The sequence below is a fragment of the Bombina bombina genome, chromosome 7 (assembly GCF_027579735.1).
Source record: "Bombina bombina isolate aBomBom1 chromosome 7, aBomBom1.pri, whole genome shotgun sequence".
Taxonomy (NCBI): domain Eukaryota; kingdom Metazoa; phylum Chordata; class Amphibia; order Anura; family Bombinatoridae; genus Bombina; species Bombina bombina.
This window is the reverse complement of record NC_069505.1, coordinates 372,034,976-372,061,428: the sequence shown is the minus strand read 5'-3', so window position 1 is coordinate 372,061,428 and position 26,453 is coordinate 372,034,976. Positions and strand designations below refer to the sequence as shown.

Here is a 26,453-nt window from a genome sequence, read left to right as displayed (position 1 = left end):
GGTGTGATGTGTCAGGTGGGAGGCTGATCTCTACCCTAAAGCTAAAATTAACCCTGCAAGCTCCCTACAACCTACCTAATTAACCCCTTCACTGCTGGGCATAATTTACGTGTGGTGCGCAGCAGCATTTAGCGGCCTTCTAATTACAAAAAAGCAATGCCAAAGCCATATAAGTCTGCTATTTCTGAACAAAGGGGATCCCAAAGAAGCTTTTACAACAATTTGTGCCATAATAGCACAAGCTGTTTGTAAATAATTTCAGTGAGAAACCTAAAATTGTGAAAAATGTAAAGTTTTTTTTGTATTTGCTCGCATTTGGCGGTGAAATGGTGGAATAAAATATACCAAAATGTGCCTAGATCAATACTTTGGGTTGTCTTCTAACAAAAAATATATACATGTCAAGGGATATTCAGGTATTCCTGACAGATATCAGGGTTCCAATGTAACTAGCGCTAATTTTGAAAAAAAGTGGTTTGGAAATAGCGAAGTGCTACTTGTATTTATGGCCCTATAACTTGCAAAAAAAGCTAAGAACATGTAAACATTGGGTATTTCTAAACTCAGGACAAAATTTAGAAACTATTTAGCATGGGTGTTTTTTGGTGATTGTAGATGTGTAACAGATTTTGGGGGTCAAAGTTAGAAAAAGTGTGTTTTTTTCCATTTTTTCCTCATATTTTATTATTTTTTTTTAGTAAATTATAAGATATGATGAAAATAATGGTATCTTTAGAAAGTCCATTTAATGGCGAGAAAAACGGTATATAATATGTGTGGGTACAGTAAATGAGTAAGAGGAAAATTACAGCTAAACACAAACACTGCAGAAATGTAAAAATAGCCATTGTCATTAAGGGTAAGAAAATTGAAAAATGGTCCGGTCATTAAGGGGTTAATCAGAAAGACAATATATACTTAGGTTGTGGCGGACACTGCAAGGGCTAGTCACAGACACCATTGTCCGTGTATGGACACTTTGCCTATTCCTGCCCCCTGCAAATAACAACCCTAACCCAGATCAGATTATGTACTTTACAGCCAAGTTAAGTCTGGATTAGATCTCAAATGAGGCATACTCCCCCTGCAGTCATCGCATGTCCATCTATATGCCCAAATTCAATCTGATTTCTATGGTCCAGAAATACAATTAACAGACAGGCTGTGCAGTGCTAGGCAAGCATCTAATAAGTTCTCAGGAGATGCCGTCAGCTTGCTGAGGCTGGTATATAATTTCTGCTGTGATAGGCATTGGAACTATAAAGTATACTAACCTGGTGTTTTTGTTCAGTGACTGTACAGATGGCAAGTGGGCTCCGGTGCAACTAAAATAGGTGCACCATTCTGTAGGGTTGCCACTGTTTTTTATGAGCAAAGAGTTTCATGTGTTATCCTGTTCAAAATTGGTAATAATAAACATACTTACACATTGCATGTTAAGCATATTATTGAGAAGATTATGTATCTCTTCCTTATAAATTATGACGATTTATTTATTAGGTAATGGAACCTACAGATTTTGGTTTATTTCTAACTCACCAGACTGGTTGGATATTTCGCCATCCGAACATGGAATACAATCATAACAGCAAAGTGGTTCTCCTTCTCTTTGTGCCTTCCTGTATCCGGGGAGACAACTTTTGCAGCACACAGAGGAAGGCACCTTAGAAAAGAACATACATTTTAATTTCTAAAAAGGATCATTAAAGGGACATGAAACCCAAAATTTTTCTTTCATGATAAAGACAAAAGATACAATTTTAAACAACTTTCCAATTTACTTCTATTATAATTGCTTTATTCTCTTTGTATTCTTTATTGAAGGGCAAACAGAAAGAGAAGCAGTCTGCCAGGAATGAACAACAGCTCAGTAGCTTGTTCTATGACTCGGTTACCACCTGGGAGTAGCTTCTTTTAGCCCAATTGTGCTTTTCACTTGTTCAGAGAATTGCCTGGTATGTTGGGGCTGGACTGACTGTGTTAGACAGTATGAGACTGATGAACTTCAGGAAAGTTTTTCTCTAGTAACAGTATAGGCAACAGACATGCGCTGTGTTGAATATAGCCAGCAACTGAGAAATAACTATTGTTAATTATTGTTATTATATATTATATACCCAAATGAAAAGATATGCTACTAACTACTATGTGCCAAACAGACTAATGGACATGTAAAAAATGACTTGTCATATGCATAGAAGCTATTGGTCACCATCAGGGGATGCATACCCCTTAGATCAGTTTTGGGAATGTTCACTGGATCAGTGGTAAAACTGGAAAACAATGCCTCAGCAATTTATTTATTTATTTATTAAATATTTTACCAGGAAGGATACATTGAGATTTCTCTCGTTTTCAAGTATGTCCTGGGATCACAAAACATTGCATTGATACAATAGGGTACAATAAAATACAAAAACAATAATAATAATACACAATATATGCAAACATTTAACATAGAGCAGGTATGAAATATTTAATCAACCATGACAGGAGCATTCTGTTTTGAGATATGTAGAGAGGGATCTCTTAAAGGATTTTAGGCTTGGGGAAGTTTTTAAAGTGTGAGGGAGGTCATTCCATAATTGTGGCGCTCTGTAGGAAAAGGAGGATCGAGCTGCTTTCTTTTTGTATTGAGGCAAGCTAAATAATGTGCTGTTATTGGATCGGAGGTTATAGGAGGTGGGAATAGCAGGGGAGAGCATTCTGCTCAGGTAGGGTGGGAGCTTCCCAGAAAGGCTCTTAAAGACAAGGCAGGAAAGATGGAGGGTGCGTCTGGATTCCAGCGACAGCCAGTTTAGTTCTTTTAGCATGTCACAATGGTGGGTCCTGTAGTTACATTGTAGCACAAAGTGGCAGAACGAGTTATATAACGTTTTTAGTTTATTAAGGTGAGTTTGCGGAGAAGGTGCATATACTATGTCCCCATAATCCAAGATAGGCATCAGCATTTGCTGTACAATCTTTTCCTTTACTGAAGGGCTGAGGCAAGATTTGTTTCTGTACAGGGCACCTAGTTTTGGATAAAGTTTAGAGGCAAGTTTTTCTATGTGGAGTCCAAAAGATAGATTGGGGTCTAACAACATACCTAAGTATTTAAAAGAGTGGACTGCGGTCAGTGTGCAAATGGATTTTGTTTTGATGCGAAGATGGGAATTTTGTAATTTTTGTATTTTAGGTCCCGTTCCAAAGATCATTGTGACCGTTTTGTCAGTGTTTAGGAAGAGTTTGTTTTTCGAGATCCACTTTTCTACCTCTGTGAACTGGTCTTGGAGCACTGCTTCAAGCTGCGGCAGATCAGATTTGTTTGCATAGATTACCGTGTCATCTGCGTACATGTGTACAGTTGAGGATTTGCAGACATTAGGCAAATCATTTATAAATACTGTGAATAGTAGGGGGCCGAGAATGGAACCTTGGGGAACACCACACGTGACTGGGAGAGGGAGGGAGTCACTGTTAGAGACAGAGACATATTGTGATCGATCCGATACATATGATTTAAACCAGGTTAACGGGCGATCAGCAATACCAGAGTTTTTTAGTTTGAGAAGTAGTATGTCATGGTCCACTGTGTAAAAAGCCTTTGCAAAATCAAGGAAAATAGCTCCAGTTAGGTCTCCTTGTTCCATGCCAGTTTGGATGTCGTTGCAAACTTTTAGGAGGGCAGTTGTAGTGGAGTGATTCGGTCTAAGACCTGATTGATCAGGGGTCAGATAGTTAGAAAGTTGAAAATACTCGCATAATTGCGTATGGACGCATTTTTCTAAGATTTTTGACAATACAGGGAGCAATGATATAGGACGATAGTTAGAAACCGAGGTTAACTCCCCACTTTTATGAATAGGCACTACTCTTGCAGTTTTCTAGAATTTGGGTTTGTATCCAGACACCAAGGATTCGTTAATTAGGGTTGTGACAGGCTTAGCAATTGCCGGCGCACTGAGCTTCAACAGCATTGCTGGGATTTGATCAGGTCCAGACTGGTTTTTCATTTTTAGATTATTGAGGTGTTTCTTAATGACATTGAAGGGTACAGGTCTAAAATTGAACTTTTCTATATTGGGTCTTTGTTGTTTTAGTGGGGCCTAATCCACATTTGTAGCTTCAGGATGCGTGCCATTTATTAGTTTGTCAATCAGGGTGGTGGAGCATCCGACAAAATAATTGTTAAAGGCATTTGCTACTTCTAAGGGGAGTTGCAGGTTTTGGTTATCCACATTGACAGTGGAGGGTTGGGAGTGGATTGGTGGATTTTGTAAGTTATTTATGAGTTTCCAAAACTTTCTAGGGTTAGATATGTTATTGTTCAGATTTTCACAGAAATATTGCGCCTTAGCCAATTTTGTTTGTTTAGTGCATATATTTCGCCATTGTCTATATACACAGTGATCATTAATAGAGCCTGTATGCTTGAACTTTGACCACAATGAATCCCGAAATTGGTACTGAAATTGGCAATGATCTTCTGAAACTAATTTAGTTAAAATATTTTTTATTGTACAACACATAAAAAAGAGTGAAACATAGCTTTAACAATTGCCAGTGTAAAACTTTCCCATCCCCTGCTCTTATGTAAGAGTTCCTTCCAAATGGGATCAAATACGTTAGTCCTGTGGTATCAGTTCCATTCAGAAGAATAAGTCCATATTCCCATTAAACTTCATTCTTTGTTCAATTGGGATTAGAAAGTACTGTTGTTTAGTATATGAAGCTACCCATCTTCCATAATGACTGAGAATAGAGGATATATGTTTGTAATAGTATAAATGACTTAGATTTCTCAATTTTCCTCCTTTTCTCTGTCCCATTTAGTTGTATTTTTTAGTAATAAATATTACATTTCTCCTCTCCTTTTCAACATCCCTTAATCTATATCTTAAACAAGTTCAATCTTAACCAATAAAATTCCCCCCCCCCCCTTTAAACTCAATTTCAAACAATAACTTGTCTGTCTTCATCCCGCAACTGTCGTCGATCCAGGGAGAGAGCCCCAACCATTGTGTTCCTAAATAAGTCTCTTGTTGTCTTGTAATGGGCCGGGGGTCTACCCCTCCCCTGTTATGTTTTGTGATTCTGATTTGTCTCCGTAGAATCCCTTTGTCGTCATGTAAGGCTCAATGTCCGCTTAATATCCAATGGTTCCAGATCTTAAGGAACTGCTCATGATTTGCCTGTATAAATGATGCTGACTCAGATAACCTATATGTAAGCTTGATTTTTTCTATTACCTCCCCCCAAGAGGGTGATCCTGTCTTCCAATATCGAGCTATACTTATCCTTGTAGCTGTGCATAGGGTGCGTATAAATGTATTTATTGCCGAATTGAAGGGCCTCACCCGATCATTTAGTAGGGCCTGTGTCTTTGTTAAAATTATATCTTCAGACAACACATCACTCAGCAATCTAGATAAGTTGGACCATATTTGTTGTATCTGAGGGCATTCCCACCACATATGGATGTATGTCCCTATTTCCCCGCAACCCCTATAGCAATCTTTACTTCCGTTTTGTGTGTAATGTGAGGTAATAAGCGGTGTAAGGTACCATCTAAATACTGTCTTAACGCAGTTTTCCTTATAGTCTGCACTGACCATACCTTTACCAGAGTTATAAAATACCTCTTCCCATTCTTCTCTTGAATATGTAGTGTTAGTATCTTGTTCCCATTTATCCATTAAGGAGGATTTTACCGTAGATTTAGTTGATAGTAATGTAAGATATATGGAAGATATTAGTTTTTTGTGTCTAGTGTCAGTACTACAGAGTTTTTCAATTGTGGTCAAGCCCTTCCTACCAGGCTGGGGCAAGACCTTAGTGACAGCTGATGCTACCTGCAGATATAAAAACCATTGTAATTTGTCTGGTAGTATTTTTTCTTGTATCTGTTGGTATGTAGCTATTCTGTCATTGTGTATGAAGTCTGCTACTCTATAAAGCCCTTTGTTCTCCCATTTACCTAATTGTCCTTGAAAGTCCTGACACAGCAGTGTCCTTAGTGGTCGAATTAAAGAGTCAGATGGTAGTAACTTTAAGCTGGTGGTCAACGAGTTCCACAGTGTCATCATGTCGTCTAATATCTTTGGGGCCTTTACCTGATTCACCTTGTGTTTCCTATAATCCCATAAAATATCATCTGGATGGCTGTAACCTGCCATAAGAGTCTCCATTTTAACCCACACCAGTGTACTATTTTTTTGGCTCAACAATGTGTTTTGTGCTAGTCTCGCTGAGTGGTAGTATCTAATCAAATTTGGGACTCCAACCCCCCCCCAATTTTCTATGCTGCATTAGTATCTGTGAGGGTATCCTAGCCTTCTTATTCCCCCTCAGAAATCCAGTTAAATCTGCCTGGAGCTTAGTTAGCTCTGGTAGGGGTATCTTTATTGGCAGTGCCCTAAAAAGATATAGTAATCTTGGAAGGACATTCATCTTAATAGCCAAAAAACGTCCATACCATGAAAAACCTCCCTTTTTCCAAGTTTTGATCTCCTTTCTAATTTTCTTGTATAGTGGGATATAATTCAGTTTGTATAATTGGTCATTGTCATCTGAGAGGTGAATTCCCAAGTATTTAATGGATTCTTTGGCCCAGAGGAATGAGAAATTAGTTTCAATCAGTTTTTTAGTGTGGGCTGGGAGGGCTATGGACAATGCCTCGCATTTATCTTGATTGATCTTGTACCCTGAAACATTTGAGTAGTCTTGTAAGATTTGATATAGGTGGGGCAAAGATGTCAAGGGTTTAGTTAAAGTAAGAAGAATATCATCTGCAAACAGAGATATCTTAAATTCCGCCCCTCCCACCGAGACCCCATGAACCTCACGGGCAAGACGAATCCTTGCCGCTAGAGGCTCTATGCATATAGCGAATAGAAGTGGTGACAAAGGGCAACCCTGCCTTGTACCGTTCCTGATATCTATCTCTTTGGATTGGTAGCCCGCTGCTCTTATGTGTGCTGTGGGACATGAGTATATATTTTTTATTGCTTGGACAAACGGTCCCTCGAATCCCATCTTGGTCATGACCTCCAGCATAAATCCCCAATCTATCCTATCGAACGCCTTCTCCGCATCCAAAGAGAGGATCAGAGAAGGCGTTCGTGTTTTGTTTAGGTAGTCGACCAGCGAGATCACCCGTCTAGTGTTGTCTGGTGCTTCTCTATCTAAGATAAATCCTACCTGGTCCGGGTGGATTAGAGTGGGTAAATGTATCTTGAGTCTATTTGCTAAGATTTTAGTGAAGATTTTTATATCCTGATTAATCAGGGATATCGGTCTATAATTTTGACATAATTTTGGGTTACGTCCAGGTTTGGGTATCACGACTATCTTAGCCTGCAAAATTTCCTTTGGGATATCCCTCCCTTGTAAGATATCATTACAAAATTTGATTATATGGGGGGTAAGAGTTGACTTAAAAAGTTTATAATATTCCCCTGGGAATCCATCCGGACCCGCCGCCTTTCCCGGCTTAAGCTCCTTGAGGGCTGTTAAGACCTCCCTAGCCGACACCTCTGCGTTTAGTGCATCATTAATGTGGTTATCTATTGGTGTAAGGTTGGCATCCTCTAGAAATCTATGCAGCAGCTGTCTATTTTGTTCGGTTCGGTGTGTTTTTTCCCCGTCATAGAGATGGGCATAGTAGTTAGCAAATTCGTTAGCTATCTCTTGTGGATTTGAAGTACACACCCCATCCTCCCTTTGTAGCAGTGGGATAGAAAAGGATTTGGTTTGTTCTCTAAGTTTGTGTGCTAAGTATTTATCAGGTTTGTTGGAATAAAGAAAGTAGTGTGACTTCAACCTATGGGCCGCTCTAAGAGACACTTTATTCAAAATCGTGGATAGTTCTAGTCTCTTGGATTGTAGTTCCTGAAATATTGTATCTGATAATTGTTGTTGGTGTAATCTGGTGAGGGTGTCTATCTGGGTCTGTAATAAGTCTATCTGGCTTCTATTTGCTTTGGAAAGGATCGCTTTTTCTTTAATGAGTAATCCCCTTAGGTATGGCTTGTGTGCCGCCCACGTGTAAGTTGCATTAGTTGTGGAGCCCGTATTTAACCTCCAATATTCTTGCATACTTTGTGTGATAGAATTTAGTGTGCCTGGTTTCTGTAGTACACTCGGATCATAGCTCCATGAGCGTGTTGAGCTTGTATGAAATGTATCCTTAATATTAACTTGGACTATAGAATGGTCGGACCATGCGCATGCATGTATAATAGTAGAGAGCAGATCTGGGACCCACACCTGACTTAGGTAGACGTAATCTAGTTTTGAATATCTTTTATGTACATGTGAATAATAAGTATAGTCTGAAGTCCTTCCATACAAGGTATCCCATGAGTCTATAATATTATGTGTTAGAAAAACTTCTTTAATTTTTTTAATCATGGAATTATGTCTTTGTTGCTTTGAAGTCAACTTAGATTTAATTGTGGGTTGGTATGCATACATCTCCACATTGAAGTCTCCACCCAGTAAAATCCTATATTGTGACCATTGAGTCAGCAAAAATGAGATGTGGGAAAAGAATGAGATTTGTGTCTCATTTGGCGCGTATATGTTACATAGGGTGATTTGCTTATCTCTTAATCTCCCCCGCACTATTAAGAACCTCCCTTCTGGATCACTAACCGTCTCCTCTACCACAAACCCCAAGGATCTATGAATCAGAATTGAAACCCCTCTCTTCTTTTTGCCTGTTGCTGAATGGTAATGCTGTGTGAAGCTTTTCGTCCAGTACTTTGGTATGACATCCTTTGTAAAGTGAGTCTCTTGAAGAAATATTATGTTGGCTTTAAGTCTCATGTATTGGGTCATTGCTGTCCTACGTTTAGGGTCTGTATTAAGGCCTCTCACATTATGCGATATTAAATGTATGTCCCCAGTCATTACTTACAGTTTGTGGTGTGAGGTGTGGGACTCTCTCCTCTGGACTCGTCTTTATTCCAGATTCTATGATATTCCCTTGGTCTTGTTACACAGGCCTCCCTTCCCTTGGAGGCAACAGATATCTCAAACAAATGATATATACAGTCAGAAATAAGCATATACTTTTGCCAGTTACAGGTTAATTTCAAAACAACATTTCCCCACCAGTGAATGAAGACAGAAATAACAGTAAAAAAACAATTTCCTTTGCAGTTCCTAACTGTCTGCAGAAGAAAAACCCAGAAAAGAACAATAACCCCCCCTCCCACTCCACCCATCCCCTTTGCAGTAACTATAATGTAAATACAGTGTGTTTCCACTGCTAGTAGAGAATCATTGGGCATAAAATGTATACATGGTTATCTTAGATTATCTACATCTCACAAATTTTTTAAGTGAAGTTTGTACAGGGCCTATATATCAGGTCATGCCCTGTATACGTTTAATGTCCCGGCAACCAGATTGGCCTATGTCCTATGACATTTCAGTCTAAAGGCCTTTGTTAATGAGGAAGAATAAAAGTTCTATGTCTAGTGACTTTTCCTCATGTTTATTCTTGGTGTAAAATAGATGTAACATATTTCGTACCTTTGTGTGGAATCGGACCTTCATGTCTTGGTTCTTTTTTTAGCAACCCTTGTCCATTTTTGTCTTTGTGGAAGGGATAAACCAGTAGATGGCTGTGGTATATTTGTCTCTTTGTCCTGCTGTGGTAATTCCGGCGTTTCCAAATTCAACTTACTGCAGATCATTGGAATTTCTGCTGGTTCTCTGAGGCTCAGAGATCTTCCATTATGTGAGATATGTAGGTAGAAAGGGAACCCCCATCTGTATCTGATCTGATGTTTCCTCAGCATTGAAGTGAGGGGTCTTAGATGGCTTCTTCGCTGTAGTGTCTTGACACAGAGGTCTTGGTAAAATTGGATCACTGATCCTTGAAATTTGAACGTGGGGTTCTTCCTTGCTGCTGCCAAAACCTCTTCTTTCTCTGGGAATCTGGAGAATTTCACAACCACATCTCTTGGTGGAGCCTCCCCCTTTGGTTTGGCTCTGAGTGCTCTGTGTGCCCTTTCCAGTTGATATTTGCCTTCCTCCGTTTCCCCTGTGATGGCCTGAAAGAGCTGATATAGATAGATATGCAGTTCCTCTGTTGCAATAGATTCGGGGATTCCCTTTAAACGTAAATTGCATCTACGACTTCTATTTTCGAGATCTTCCAGTTTTTCCTGTAAATCGTTGATCTCTTGTTGCTTTGTAGTTAGTTGGTGGGTAACATTAGTGAGGTCTTCCGATACTGTGGTGTCGACTTCTTCCAAAGCCGCCACTCTGGAGCCAAGGTCTGCAACATCTTGTTTAATCTCCGTGAGGCTGTTAGTCACTGTGTTTTGGAATGCATCGAACTTGTCCCACAACTTTTCGAAGTTTTTATTGATATCTTGTTTAGATACCAAGGTTTTTAAATCTGCTCTTGTTGCAGGGATAGAGTCGTCTTCATTGATTTGAGAGTCTGTTTCAGAATCTGCATCTTCCTCTGCATCATTATTTGCTAAATCCAGCGTTTTCTCTTTTATGGGTTTAAAAAATAGAGTAGCTGTAGGAGTTTTGATGCCTTGAGAGGGTTTATTTTGTTTTCTGGCTGCCATGGTATTAATATAAAGTCAGCCTTAAAGGATCAGAAGCTGTCTTAATAGAAAGAGAGAGCTGTAATGCTCCCTCTCGCCCAACACAATCCCCTCAGTTCCTAAGGGTTTATTTATTTTCCTTTAAGGCTTTAGCAAAACAAAAGTTAAACGTTGTCAGTCAGAAATCAGTTGCTTGTGTTAATTCCTGTTGCAGATAGAGATATTCAAATTCTCAATTTTTCATCTCTTGCATAGACTTTTGTTTTCTCTTTCTGTTAATATTTGCATATTCATATGGACATTTCGGTAGTCAGTGATGCTCATTAGTGATGTGTATTTGGATCTTGAGGTATCTAGCTTATCAGCAATAAGGCTCACACTGCATTCATTACTGTGTTGTTGTGTTTCTTGTCCCCACAATAGGGAAGCCTCTTTGTGCTATCTAGATATGGCGTCGCTAGTCGTCTGCTTCACAGCTTGCTATGTGTATATGTGATGTAGGCAGCTCAGCCCTTCGTCATGTCCAGCTAAATAGTGAGCATTGAGTATAGTTTCATCTAGCAGGTTATCCGGTGTCTTTCTGAGTGTGCATTTGTATTACTCTGTATGGTCAAATGAGCATTGGGCCTTCAGACATCACTTTTTAGTTGCTACGTTTTCCCATACTTTTAGGCTGTTTAAACTTTTTTTTTTGCTATACCGTCTGACTATCTCAGTGACCTCCTAATTGTGCAGCCTTGACTCGGAGCCTACTCTGTATGCACCTTTCTCGCTTTTACTCTTTGTTTGGGAAAGAAGGGGATCCCTCCCTTTACCTCTTGTTCCCACCGTTATTCCCCCTGCATAAGATTGCTTACTTGTATGCCTCTCCGGGATCCGGTTCCCTATTGCGCTGTCAAGTTTTGTCTTCGTTGCAGAGACATGCCTGTGTGCTGTGAACTGTCGGCTCCGTCAGATCATAAACCGCGTGGTCAAGATGGCGGCTAGCTCCGCATTTTCAACTTTGTTTTAGCGGATTATCAGTCTTCCCCTCCTCTCAAATACCCTCTTGGCTATCACCGCTAGTTTCAAAATCACTTCATGAAGCTTTTGGCATAGATGCTTTCAGATATTTGCCCTCTGCAATTAGTTATATAAGCAGTGGTTAGCGGAGCTCCTCTATTTCCCCACCATCTCTCTTGAGCTCCAGGCTCCGCCCCTTCTGAAACTAATTTAAAGGGACAGTCAAGTCAAGTCAAAATTAAACTTTCCCGATTCAGACAGGGCACGCCATTTAAACAACTTTCAAATTTTCTTTTATCATCAAATTTGCTTTGTTTTCTTGGTATTTTTTTGTTGAAAGCTAAACCTAGGTAAACTCAAACTAATTTCTAAATCATTAAAAGCCGCCTTTTATCTCAGTACAATTTGACAGTTTTTCCCCGCTAGACATTACTAGTTCATGTGTGTCATATAAATAACAATGGCCTAGATTAAGAGTTTTGCATTACAGTGCGGTACGGCTATTACCACTGAAAAACTGGCCATTGTGCTGGAATGGCCGGTATCGCATATTACGAGTCATGTTGGTATAGCTATACCGCAAGCATTTTAGCCTGTAACACAACATCCATTCCGCACTCAAAAAAATGACGTTTGAGTGCTGGATTTTCCATAGCGTCGTAATTACAGGTTGTGCGGTCCGACTAAAAAGCTTGCATTACAGCCTATACCGACACAATCCATTTCGCCATCTGAGACCAGTAGTTAAAGGGACACTGAACCCAATTTTTTTCTTTTGTGATTCAGATAGAGTATGCAATTTTAAGCAACTTTCTAATTTACTCCTATTATCACATTTTCTTAATTCTCTTTGTATCTTTATTTGAAAAACAAGAATGTAAGTTTAGATGCCGGACCATTTTTGGTGAACAACCTGAGTTGTTTTTGCTGATTGGTGGATAAATTCACCCACCAATAAACAAATGCTGTCCAGGGTACTGAAGCAAAAATGTCTGGCTCCTTAGCTTAGATGCCTTCTTTTTCAAATAAAGATAGCAAGAGAACGAAGAAAAATTGATAATAGGAGTAAATTAGAAAGTTGCTTTAAATTGCATGCTCTATCTGAATCACAAAATAAAAAAATTGGGTTCAGTGTCCCTTTAAGGATTTTGCGGAAAAAAAAAAAAGTTTTACAGAACTCATAACTAAAATGTTACAAAGTACACTAACACCTATAAACTACCTATTAACCCCTAAACCGCCACCCTTTCGCATCAAAAATACTATATTAAATGTATTAACCCCTAATCTGCCGCCCATCCACATTGTGACTATTAAATAAACCTATTAACCCCTAATCCACCGGTCACCCACATCGCCAACACTAAATAAATATAGTAACTCCTAATCCGCTGCTTCCCGACATAGCCAACACTAAATATAATTATTAATTCCTAATCCACCGCTCCCAGACATCGCAGACACTAAATAAAGTGATTAACCCCTAATCTGCGTCTCCCTGACACTAAATAAACCTAGCATCAGCCAATAGGATTTTTTCACCTTTAATTCCGATTGGCTGATAGAATTCTATCAGCCAATCGGAATTCAAGGAACACCATCTTGGATGACGTCACTTAAAGGAACCTTCATTCGGAAAGAAGACTTCGATTGAAGAGGATGCTCCGCGCCAGATGTCTTGAAGATGGAGCCTCTCTGCGTCGGAAGGATGAAGATAGAAGATGCCGCCTGGATGAAGACTTCTGCCCATCTGGAGGACCACTTCTGCCGGCTTAGATGAAGACTTCTCCCGGCTTCGTTGAGGACTTCTTGCTGCTTGGATGAAGACTTCTCCTGGCTTCGTTGAGGATGGATGTCCGGTTTTCAAAACTGTAAGTGGATCTTCGAGGGTTAGTGTTAGGCTTTTTTAAGGGTTTATTGGGTGGGTTTTATTTTTAGCTTAGGATTTGGACAATTGAAAAAGAGCTAAATGCCCTTTTAAGGGCAATGCCCATGCAAATGCCCTTTTCAGTGACAATAACGTGCAAGTTAGCACCGCACCCCTCATTACGCAAAACTAGTAATCAAGCCGTTAGTTAATAATTGTAACTTTAATTTAGGTCTATTTTAATTATGGTAAAGTTAGGGGCTGTTAGGTTTAGGGGTTAATATAGTTTAATGTAGGTTGCTGCGATGTGGGGCCCGGCGGTTTAGGGGTTAATAGGTTTAGCTAGCATTGGCCTTGTGTTTTAGTTAGTGTTGGCAATTTGGGTGTACGGCGGTTTAGGAGTTAATCATTTTAGTTAGTGTCGGTGATGTCGGGGAACTGCAGTTTAGGGGTTAATAGGTTTAGTTAGTGTTGGCGATGTTTTGGAACAGCGGTTTAGGGGTTAATAGGTTTAGTTAGTGTTGGCGATGTGGGTGTATGGTGGTTTAGGAGTTAATAGGTTTAGTTAGTGTCGGTGATGTCGGGGAACTGCAGTGTAGGGGTTAATAGGTTTAGTTAGTGTTGGCAATGTTTTGGAACGGCAGTTTAGGGGTTAATAGTGTTATTTAGTGTTTCAGTTAGTGTCGGCGATGGGGGCGATGTTGGGGAATTGCGGTTTAGGGGTTAATAGGTTTAGTTAGTGTCGGCGATGTCAGGGAACTGCGGTTTAGGGGTTAAAAGGGTCAGTTAGTGTCGGAAATGTTGAGGAACTGCGGTTTAGGGGTTAGTAGGTTTAGTTAGTGTCAGCGATGTCATAAAACTATGGTTTAGGGGTTAATAGGTTTAGTTAGTGTCAGCGATGTCGGGAACTGCGGTTTAGGGGTTAATAGGTTTAGTTAGTGTTGGCAATGTCAGGGGAACTGTAGTTTAGGTGTTAATAGCTTTATTTAGTGATTTAGTTAGTGTCAACAATGTCGGGGAACTGTGGTTTAGGGGTTAATAGGTTTAATTAGTGTCGACTATGTGGGGGGATGGGGGGATGAGGGTTTAGGGGTTAATAGCTTTATTTAGTGTCAGCGATGTGGGTGGTGTCGGTGGTTTTAAATAATTTTGTTTCAGCAATCGCCAGCATATTAGTTATGTTTAGTTAAACCGATTTTTCTTATCTTTTCGTTTTTTCGGATCCATTCTTTATTCCTATTCATTATTTTATTTTAAACTTCAGAATAGAATAATGCATATGAATAAAGAATGGATCCGAAAAAACGAACAGATCCGAAAAAACGATACAGCATAACATAACTAATTTGCCAAAACTATTTTTTTTTTAAACTTAACTAAACTAATTTGCCAAAACAAAATTATTTATTTAACTAATGAAAACAAAATGAAACACATTTTTAGCGTTGCACATGTCTAAAGTAAATTTTGTTGCTCAGCTTATTAAAACAATTTTTTACATGTTTAATAATTTTAAAGGGACATGAAACCCAAAATATTTTTATCATGATACAGAGCATGTGATTTTCAACAACTTTCCAATTTACTTGTGTTTTCTTTGTATCCTTTGTTGAAAAGGATACCTAGTAGTCTCAGGAGCTGCTGATTGGTGACTGCACATACATGCATCATCTTATTTGCTCAACCAATGCATTCAGCTGACGTTCAGTAGTTCTTTTTCAACAAAGGATACCAGGAGAATAAAGCAAATTAGATAGAAGTAAATTGGAAAGTTGTTCAAAAGTGCATGCTCTGGCTGAATAATTAAATAAATATTTGGGGTTTCATGTTCCTTTAAGCATGATTAAGAGCAGTATCATTCAATTTCTAATGTGTTGGGAGGGGTGTGATCATGGGTAGTTAGTGGATGGGATTGTGGGTATGTCTGGGTGGTCAGTGGGTGTGTTTGAAAAATTTGTGGGCATGTCTAGGTTCTTTGTGGGTGGGGCTAAGGGAAATTCTGCAAATAGGGACATATGACTCAGAGGGACAGCAGAACAGCGCTCAGATTCAGGGACTGCCTATCTTTAATAGGGACAGTTGGGAGGATTAATACAGAAATAATGCACTTTTTAAAGAATAGCACATTTTCAGTCAAGTATACACATGCACAAAACAGGATTATATGCAACATAATATCCTGTAAATTGTCATACCTGAGAATATTTTTCTCCCCACAAAATTACATTTTCATTAAGGACCAGTTTTTCTCCTTTAGGGCCCCAGTCATCAAAAATGCCAACTTTGACCAAACTGCCTTTCATATCATGTGAAACTTGCCAATTGAGAACATCATATAATCCTTTCAGTTCACCTTTTTCATCAAAAGCCACTCTTTCCCCAGCTTTGTTCAGGAATTGTACATGTTTGATGTAATAAAAAAGCTAAGTGGAAAATTAAAGGAAATATATACACAAAATATTAACATGTATAATACTTTGTTTAAAAAATATAAGTTTAAAAAAACTACTTAAAGGGACAGTATACACTCATTTTCATATAACTGCATGTAATAGACACTACTATAAAGAATAAGATGAACAGATACTGATATAAAAATCCAGTATAAAACTGTTTAAAAACTTACTTAGAAACTGTCAGTTTTGCTCTGTTGAAAAGGCAGTTGGAAAGCCCACTGCAAGTGGCAAATAAGACACTCCCCCTCCCCCTTCTTTTACATATGAAAAGACCCTTTACACAAACAGGAGCAAGCTGGAGAAGGTAGCTGACGGTATTCACATAAAACTTTGGGGCTTGGTTAGGAGTCTGAAAATCAGAGCAATGTTATTTAAAAATAAGCAAAACTATACATATATTTAAAAAAACAAAAACTTTATGGGCTATATAAATAGATCATCTACAAAACATTTATACAAAGAAAAAATGATGTCCCTTTAAATGTATTAAATACCCCTTTACCCAACCAGAATGGGCAACACACTATCAGCAATCATTTATATTAGTACTAGTCCTAAAGCTTGTGTACACAGGCCAATTTTGCAGTACAGCAGTCCCACACCTTGCTCTCTCTCTCCCCCTCTTTTTTGCTCTCTCTCTCCCCCCTCTCTTTTGCTCTCTCCCCCCTCTTTTTCTCTCTCTCCCCCTTTTGCTTTCTCTCCCCCCTCTTTTGCTCTCTCTCCCCTCTCTTATGCTCTTTCTCCCCTCTCTTTTGATCTCTCTTCCCCTCTTTTGCTCTCTCTTTTCCCCCTCTCTTTTGCTCTCTCTCCCCCCTCTTTTTCTCTCTCCCCTCCTCTTTTGCTCTCTCTCCCCCTCTTTTGCTCTCTCTCCCACCTCTTTTGCTCTCTCTCCCCCCTCTTTAGCTCTCTACCCCCTCTTTTGCTCTCTCTACCCCCTCTTTTGCTCTCTATCCCCCTTCCTTTGCTCTCCCCCTCTTTTGCTCTCTCTCCCCATTCTTTTGCTCTCTCTTCCCTCTCTTTTGCTCTCTCTTCCCCATCTTTTTCTCTCTCTCCCCCCTCTTTTGCTCTCTCTCCCCCTCTTTTGCTCTCTCTCTCCCCCCTCTTTTGCTCTCTCTCCCCCCCTCTTTTGCTCTCTCTCCCCCTTCTTTTGCTCTCTATCCCCGCTCTTTTGCTCTCTCCCCTCTTTTGTTCTCTCTCCCCTCTCTTTTGCTCTCTCCCCCCTGTTTTGCTCTCTCCCCCCTGTTTAGCTATCTCTCCTCCCTCTTTTTAATCTCTCTCCTCCCTCTTTTGCTCTCTCTCCACCCTCTTTTGCTCTCTCTCCCCCTTCTTTTGATCTCTCTCCCCATTTTTTTGCTCTCTCTCCCCCTTCTTTGCTCTCTCTCCCCCTTCTTTTGCTCTCTTTCCCCCTCTTTTGCTCTCTCTCCCCCTCTTTTGCTCTCTCCCCCTCTTTTGCTCTCTCTCCCCTTCTTTTTTCTCTCTCTCCCCCCTCTTTTGCTCTCTCTCCCCCTCAATCCCCCCTCTTTCACTCTCTGTCCCCCCTCTTCTGCTCTCCCCCCTCTTCTGCTCTCCCTCCTCTTTTGCTCTCTCTCCCCTCTCTTTTGTTCTCTCTCAACCTCTCTTTTGTTCTCTCTCCCCTCTCTTTTGTTCTCTCTCCCTTCTCTTTTGCTCTCTCTCCCCCTCTTTTACTCTCTTTCCTCTCCCCCCTCTTTTGCTTTCTCTCTCCCTCTTTTGCCCTCTCTCCTTCTCTTTTGCTCTCTCTCCTTTCCAATCTCTTTTGCTCTCTCTCCCTCTTTTGCCCTCTCTCCCCCTCGTTTGCTCTCTCTCCTCACCCCCTTTTTGGCTCTCCCCCCTCTTTTTTGCTCTCTATCCTCCCTCTCTTTTCCTCTTTCTCCTTCCTCTTTGTCACTATCTATTGACCACGCCCACTCCCACCTGACCATGCCCCTTCACAGGCACATCCAACCACACCCACATGGCACGCCCCCTCACAGCTCTCTCTTCTGGTCAAGCCCCCCTCTACAGCGCTCATCCTCTCTGCTCCTCAAGGTCAGGGGCGCGATCCAATAAAGAGCGTAGTTTGCGGCTCAAGCAAGGGAACCCCCACCGCCCGCAGTTTCAACTCACATCTCGAGCTATCCTATATACGGCGCCATCAGAGGCTAAAGTGCCGTAAGTCTGACAAACCAGCGATGTCCAGAAATCTGCGTAAGCACAAATTTTTGGAGTCGCCAGTGACTTACAGCACTTTAGAAACTGCCGGCGCCTACAAAACCTGACTAAAGTTATTAAATCTCCTGTACTGTCTAACACGCCTCCCAAACATAGCCCGACACGTCTAACCCTCTATCCGCTATCCCCCTCACTATCCTAACAATAAAAAATGTATTAACCCCTAAACCGCCGCTCCCAGACCCCGCCGCCAGCTATATTAAATCTATAACCCCCTAATGTGATCCCCCTACACCGTCGCAAGCTACATTACATACCCCCTAATGTGAGTCCCTTACACCGCCACCATCTACCTTACCTACCCCTAAAGTGAGCCCCTACCCCGCCGCCATCTATCTTACCTACTCCCTAAAGTGAGCCCCTACCCCGCCGCCATCTATCTTACCTACCCCCTAAAGTGAGCCCCTTACACTGCCGCCATCTATTTTAAAAATATTAACCCCTAATTTAATCCCCCTACACCGCCGCCAGCTATATTAACTATATTAACCCTAATTATATTAGGGTTAATATAGTTAATATCGTTATTATAATATATATTAAGTATAATAACCCTATCAAACGCTAACACCCCTAACTAAATTCTTATTAAAATAGATCTAATTAATATTAATATTATTATTTAAAATATTCCTATTTAAATCTAAATACTTACCTATAAAATAAACCCTAAGATAGCTACAATGTAATTAATAATTACATTGTAGCTATTTTAGGATTTATATTTATTTTACAGGTAACTTGGTATTTATTTTAACTAGGTACAATAGCTATTAAATAGTTAATAACTATTTAATAGCTACCTAGTTAAAATAATTACCAATTTACCTGTCGGATTGAACTTGAATCTGATTGGCTGATTCAATCAGCCAATCAGATTTTTCTACCTTAATTCCGATTGGCTGATAGAATCCTATCAGCCAATCGGAATTCGACGGACACCATCTTGGATGACGTCATTTAAAGGTACCTCATTCGTCGGGAAGTCGTCATGCCGGATGGATGCTCCACGGCGGAGGAGCGAAGAAAGAAGATTGAAGATGCTGCTTTGCTTGAAGACATCACCGGATGGAAGAAGACATCGCCGGATGGAAGAAGACTTCACTGCCGCTTGATTGAAGACATCGCCCGGATGGAAGAAGACATCACTGCCGCTTGATTGGACATCGCCCGGATCGGATGAAGGGTTCGGCCCGGCTGGGTGAAGACAAGGTAGGGAGATCTTCAGGGGGTTAGTGTTAGGTTTTTTTAAGGGGGGTTTGGGTGGGTTTAGAATAGAGGTATGTGGGTGGTGGGTTGTAATGTTGGGGGGTGGTATTGTGTTTTTCTTTTACAGGCAAAAGAGCTGTTTTCTTTCGGGCATGCCCCGCAAAAGGCCCATTTTAAGGGCTGGTAAGGTAAAAAAACTGAACTTTTTAAATTTAGAATAGGGTAGGGAAATTTTTTTATTTTGGGGGACTTTATTATTTTATTAGGGGGCTTTGAATAGGTGTAATTAGCTTAAAAATCTTGTAATATTTTTTTTATTTTCCTAATTTAGTGTTTTTTTTTTTGTAATTTAGTTTAGATTATTTTATTGTATTTTAGTTTAGATATTTGTAGTTTATTTAATTTATTGATAGTGTAGGTGTATTTGTAACTTAGGTTAGGATTTATTTTACAGGTAAATTGGTAATTATTTTAACTAGGTAGCTATTAAATAGTTATTAACTATTTAATAGCTATTGTACCTAGTTAAAATAAATACCAAGTTACCTGTAAAATAAATATGAACTCTAAAATAGCTACAATGTAATTATTAATTACATTGTAGCTATCTTAGGGTTTATTTTATAGGTAAGTATTTAGATTTAAATAGGAATATTTTAATTAATAATATTAATATTAATTAGATCTATTTTAATAAGAATTTAGTTAGGGGTGTTAGCGTTAGATAGGGTTATTATACTTAATATATATTATAATAACAATATAAACTATATTAACCCTAATATAATTAGGGTTAATATAGTTAATATATATATATTAGAATAACGATATTAACTATATTAACGATAATATAATTAGGGTTAATATAGTTAATATAGCTGGCGGCGGTGTAGGGGGATTAAATTAGGGGTTATTATTTTAAAAATAAATGGCGGCGGTGTAAGGGGTTCACTTTAGGGGGTAGGTAAGATAGATGGCGGCGGTGTAAGGGACTCACATTAGGGGGTATGTAATGTAGCTTGTGATGGTGTAGGGGGATCACATTAGGGGGTTATACTTTTAATGTAGGTGGCGGCGGGATCCATGTGCGGCGGTTTAGGGGTTAAATACTTTATTAGGGATTGCGGCGGGGGATCGCGGTTGACAGCTAGATAGACATTGCGCATGCGTTAGGTGTTAGGTTTATTTTGCAGGTAGTTTAGGGAGTTACGGGGCTCCAATAGACAGCGTAAGGCTTGCTACGGCTGCATTTTGTGGCGAGGTGAAAATGGAGTAAGATTTCTCCATTTTCGCCACATAAGTCCTTACGCTGTATATTGGATACCAAACTGCGCTGGTTTGGTATACCTGCCTATGGCCCAAAAAAACTACGGGCGAAGGCAGAAATATACAGGCGTAACTTCTAAGTTACGCCGTATATAGGATACCAAACCAGAGCAAATTTCGGCGTCGCCGGCTTTTGCAGGCGACGCTGCATATTGGATTGGCCCCCATGTATGTTTGTCATTGCGCAGTCTCTACTGTGCATGATTGCATCTGACAAACATACCTGGCCTTTTATTATATAGAATGTCATCATCATTTCAATCTATTTTTTATAGGTAAAACAAAATGTACCATGTTCACACAATTATTAGAGGGATAGTCTAGTCAAAATGTAACTTTTGTGATTCAGATAGAGCATGTAATTTTAAGCAACTTTCTAATTTACTCCAATTATCAATTTCTCTTCGTTCTCTTGGTATCGTTATTTGAAAAAACAAGATTGTAAGCTTAGGTGCCGGACCATTTTTGGTTCAGCCCCTGTGTAGCACTTTTTGATTAGTGTCAAAATGTAGCCACCAATCAGCAACCGCTACCCAGGGTTCTGAACCAAAAATGGTCCATCTTCTAAGCTTTCAATACAGCCTTTTCAAATAAAAATACCAAGAGAACAAATAAAATTGATAATAGGAGTAAATTAGAAAGTTGCGTAAAATTGCACGCTCCATCTAAATTTTGAAAGTATAATTTTGAATAGACTATCCCTTTAAACCATCTAAAATTTCTAAGAAAGATTGGTTCTGGATGACATCTGTTGAAAAACTTTACAAATGATTATTGACCTAAAAAAGAAACACAACATGAAAATAAATACTGCTGGTAGTGATAATGTACCTATTGATAAGTTGCTTGGTGGCATAGCATTTAGAGCAAATGCCATCCTCTGTATAGGAGGGGACACTGGTGTTTCCTTTGCTTTTCTCTATTTTGTTTATTCATGGTGCCCTGCTACCTGCCTGTTGTATCTATTTGTCTGTTTTACCTGTTGGGCTAATACTAGATATGTGCATTCGTTTTCGGACATCTTCATCCGCATTTTGTCCCATTAATCTGCATAATGCGTACACGAATGGAAATGGGACTGGTGTTTCTTTGTTTATTAGTTGCATTTGTTCATTTTTTTCTTCATGTTTTGCACCAAAAAATAGGGACAGTGAACACAGAAAAGAGGGAAGGCGCTGAGATTTTTATACAAATCAGCTCATTCATTTGCAGTGATGTACAGGGGGTCTGACCATTCACGTTTACAACTTACCCTGTCCAATCCTGACAGAGAATTACTAAATGATTGATGCGAGGGCCAGCAAGTCAGGCATCAAATACCAAACAGGCTTGTCCAATCCACTTTTAGCCTATCATAGGGAGGTTCCGGGTGGTAGTCTTAGAGAACATCAGCCATCTTTTAGTCACTTTCACAACAGCTTCTGATGAATGCAGTGATGTGTGCCTCTGTCAGCTTGTTGTGCTGTTCTCTTGTTGGAAAATTGTGCAGAATCAGATGTTTTCTTTCAGTGCAGTGTAACTGCACATACTGCATTATTTTTTTTTTCATTCTGGGGACCAGGGATTTATCATTTCTCTCTACTAGTTTAGTGTTAAAGAGTTGTAACTTAAAGTGACGGTAAATTTTAGTAAAACTAATACCCGATTTTGATTCCTAAAGCTAACATAATTTGGATCACTAGTTTAAAAAAAGAAAGAAAATCAATCAATACTTTTAAAATAAAAAATTTACTCACAAAAGATAGTAAAATAAAGATTTTACAATCTTTACTCCACCCCCATATGTTTTTCCAGCTTGTTCCAGTTTCACGTAGAGAGCAGTCCTCATTATTAGGGCATGATCCCGGGAATCTAGCACATGGACATCACTGTATGCTAATTACAATATTGAGATGTCCAAAATCTTTATTGCATGCGCTTCCTAGTGAAGGGGAGTGTGTCTGTCTTCAAAGGACGAAAACGTGACTGAAAAAAAATGCCAGAAAAAAGCCGAGCAGACAAATGATGGCAAAATGTAATTGTTTTAAAAAGGTATTCACTCTTAATAAGATAAATTTTAGTCCTATTATATTTTATATATTAGTCTAATGCAGCATTACATATTAGTATAATTTACTATCACTTTAATACTGCAGTGGGGGCATACCTGGGTCTGTTAGGAAGGTTGTTGTGGGGAACAATTTTTGAATTTAAAGGGACACTGAACCCAATTTTTTTCTTTCGTGATTCAGATAGAACATGCATGTTTAAGCAACTTTCGAATTTACTCCTATTATGAATATTTCTTCGTTCTCTTGCTATCTTTATTTGAAAAAGGAGGCATCTAAGCTTTTTTTTAGGTTCAGTACTCTGGACAGCACTTTTTTATTGGTGGATGAATTTATCCACCAATCAGCAAGGACAACCCAGGTTGTTCACAAAAAAATGGGCTGGCATCTAAACTTACATTCTTGCATTTCAAATAAAGATACCAAGAGAATGAAGAAAATTTGAAAATAGGCGTAAATTAGAAAGATGCTTAAAATTTCATGCTCTATCTGAATCACAAAATAAAAAATTTGAGTTCAGTGACCCTTTAAAACCTTTTTGTGCAGAATCATTTTTTTCTTGCAGTTAGTGCATCACACTAGCTTCACTTTTATATTGCAGCGGGGGCATAGATGTGACTGGTAGGTATGTCTCTGGTCTTTGTTGGGGGGAAAAAGTTTTATTTTTAGTTTAGCCATTTGTGTTTTTTTTTTCTTGCAGCTATCACACTTACTGCATATTTATATTGCAGTGTGGGCAGAGTTGGGAATGGTAGATAGTTCTCCTGCCTTTGTTGGAGGGGAAAAACAAGTTCTTATATAAATGTAAACCTTTGTATGTATAATCAGTTTTTTTCTTGCAGTGAGTGCACATTACTGATTTTTTTATTTCTGTTCTATATAGTTAGCAATTTATCTAGGAACGAAAGTCTAGAAAATATTAATAATGAAATATTGATAATTAAGGAGAAATTAGAAACTATAAAAGAGGATGAATTATTGAAGGAGAAACAAAGATAATAATAGAAAGATTAGAAAATGTGAAAAAGGAGATTGTAATTACAAAATGTAAAAAGTTTGAGAGAGATATTAATGAATCTTTGACTACACAAACTGAAGATCAAGATGAAAGCACATCTACAAAAGTAGATAATAAAAATAAAAACAAAAATAAAATGGTAGGACGAAAGGAAAGTGAAAACCACTCCTATAACAAAACAACAGATAGAAGAGAAGAAAGGTTTAATAATGAACAAGGAAATGATTATGATACGGAAAATAGATATAGAGGTCGTCAGTATCAGGGAGAATATAATCAAAGAAGAGGCTTCAATCATGCATGGAGTTATAATAGAGGGTATAATCAAGAAAGAAGATACCATTATTATAATAGGAGGGAAAATCAAGGCTGGAATAGGTATCAGAATAATAATAGAATAATAATAGCTATAAACAAGACGAATACTATAGGAATGATTGGAGAGAAGGGAAACATAGGGAAGGGTATAACCAACCAAACAGGAGAGATGAGGGAAGAGAAGATCAAAAAGAATGGACAGTACAAACAAGGAATAGGTTTAGACCACTTAATGAGACAAGAGAAGAAGAAATTCCATTAACTAAACAAGAATTGGCTTTTTTAGGCCAGAGCCCCCCAAAAGAGGGGCCGTCTCTAAATGCAAAGAACCAAAAATCAGAGTCAAAAATATCAAGGGCCGCAAAAAGACCAATAGAGGAGTCAGAGGAGGAAGGAGAAAATGTAGAAAGAATGGAAGTAAAAAGACAGAGATAGAAACAGATAATAAAGGGTTATTTAATTTAAGTAAAAAGAAATTAAGTAAGGAGGAAGAGAAGGTCCTCAAATTAGGACTCTCATTCGCACCTGCAAAAAGAATGAATACATTTGAAACTCATATAAATGTCAGAAAATTTGTTAGAAATCTAACATTAAAAAGATATTTTTTAAAAAATCCATTAGAAAACTATGTGACTTACAATGAGGGCAATAAGAAGGAAGATAACTTTGAACATACTTCCCTCAAAACTAGATCCAAGTTTTACCCAAGTCAAGAAAAGGGAAGTAACCTCGAAACTTTTGAGAAGATGGTTTTAGCTGATCTTAAGAAAAAAGACTGTACAGGGAGACCTATTAAGAAGAATTTAACCAAAAAAGAAAATGAAATATTAAAAGAACTCCAAAACAATAAAGATATTACTATTAAAATGGCGGACAAGGGTGGAGGAATAGTAATTCTAGATAGTGACAAATACAGAGAAGAAGCAGAGAGATTATTAAATGATAAAAAGACATATAGAAAATTAAAATTAGACCCAACGAAAAAGTACCTAGAAAAACTAAGTAAGATTCTAGACAAAGGCAAAGAGAAAGGTATATTAACAGAAAAAGAGTATTTATATGTAAAACCACAGTTTCCAGTTATACCTATATTCTACTACTTGCCGAAAGTACACAAAAATCCATTAAATCCACCAGGAAGACCCATCGTGTCGGGGATAGGATCCCTCACTGCCAATCTATCAGAGTATGTAGATAAATTCCTCCAAAAGTACGTGATAAATTTAAATTCATACTTGAAAGACTCTACCAGTGTTCTGAAGATTTTTGAAGACTTAAAATGGGATGAGAATTATCTATTGGCCACTTGCGATGTGGTTTCCCTGTACACAAATATAAATCACAATTTAGGAATAGAGGCAGTAGAGGGATTCCTAAAGAAAGATAAAGACATTTGTAAAGAACAAAGAGAATTTCTTGTTGAAAGCATAAGGTTCATTTTAGAGCACAACTTTTTTTCATTCGATTCCCAATATTATCTACAGATAGAAGGAACCGCAATGGGCACGAAGTTCGCACCGAGTTACGCAAATTTATTTATGGGAGATTGGGAGAATAGATTTCTCCAAATTTCAGAGCTCGGTGCGAACCTCGTGCTATTCAAGAGGTATATTGACGATATTATAATCGTCTGGAATGGAAGTGAAGAATCATTAATAAATATATTTGAAATGATGAACCATAATGATAGAGGTTTAAGTTTCACCTATCAAATTAGTAAAGTGCAAATGACTTTTTTGGATTTAGACATAAGAGTGGAGGATAATAATGTAGTCACAAAAACACACTTTAAACCGACCGACTCCAACAATTATATTCATGCCTCAAGTAGCCATTTAAACAAATGGAAAAATAACATACCAGTGGGGCAATGTCTGCGAATCAGAAAAAACTGCACAAAGTTGAGTGATTTTGAGACACAAATTGAAAAATTAGAAGAAAAATTTAATGAAAGGGGCTATAAGAAAGATATTGTGAAAAAAGCGGTTACGAGAGCAAGAGATACAGATAGGAACTCTTTACTCACATATAAAACCAGGAATAGGGGTAAGAAGGAAGATTTTGATGTGGCTTTTATTACACAATATAATGACGATCATCATACAATAAGAAAAATTTTGAGAAAACATTGGCACATAATCAAAAATGATCCTATAGTAGGGGACAAATTACCTCCTTATCCGAAAATAGTTTACAAAATGGCAAAAAATTTAAAATCATTACTTGCACCTAGTGAGTATAAGAGGACAAATGTAAAAAGTAAAGAGAAAGATTTATGGGGAAGAGAGATAAGTGGATTTTATCCATTATTGTGCCTGGAACAAAAATTGATTTTAAAATAAAGGATACAATAAGGTGCAGCACCAAAGGTGTAATATATATGCTACAGTGCTCCTGTAATCTAGTCTACATAGGTGAAACGTC

At 38.5% G+C, this 26,453-nt stretch overlaps 1 protein-coding gene across 1 annotated transcript in view; it reads right to left on the bottom strand.

Annotated features, from left to right (window-relative positions):
* The window catches only part of LOC128636374 (extracellular calcium-sensing receptor-like), a 69,861-nt gene that overhangs the window by 16,824 nt on the left and 26,584 nt on the right, over positions 1 to 26,453 (bottom strand). The window contains exons 3-4 of the mRNA XM_053689401.1: positions 15,621 to 15,848; positions 1,540 to 1,663 (exon numbers count right to left, since the gene is read on the bottom strand). Of these exons, the coding sequence (XP_053545376.1) occupies positions 1,540 to 1,663; positions 15,621 to 15,848 (352 nt within the window). The remainder of the gene's footprint in view (positions 1 to 1,539; positions 1,664 to 15,620; positions 15,849 to 26,453) is intronic.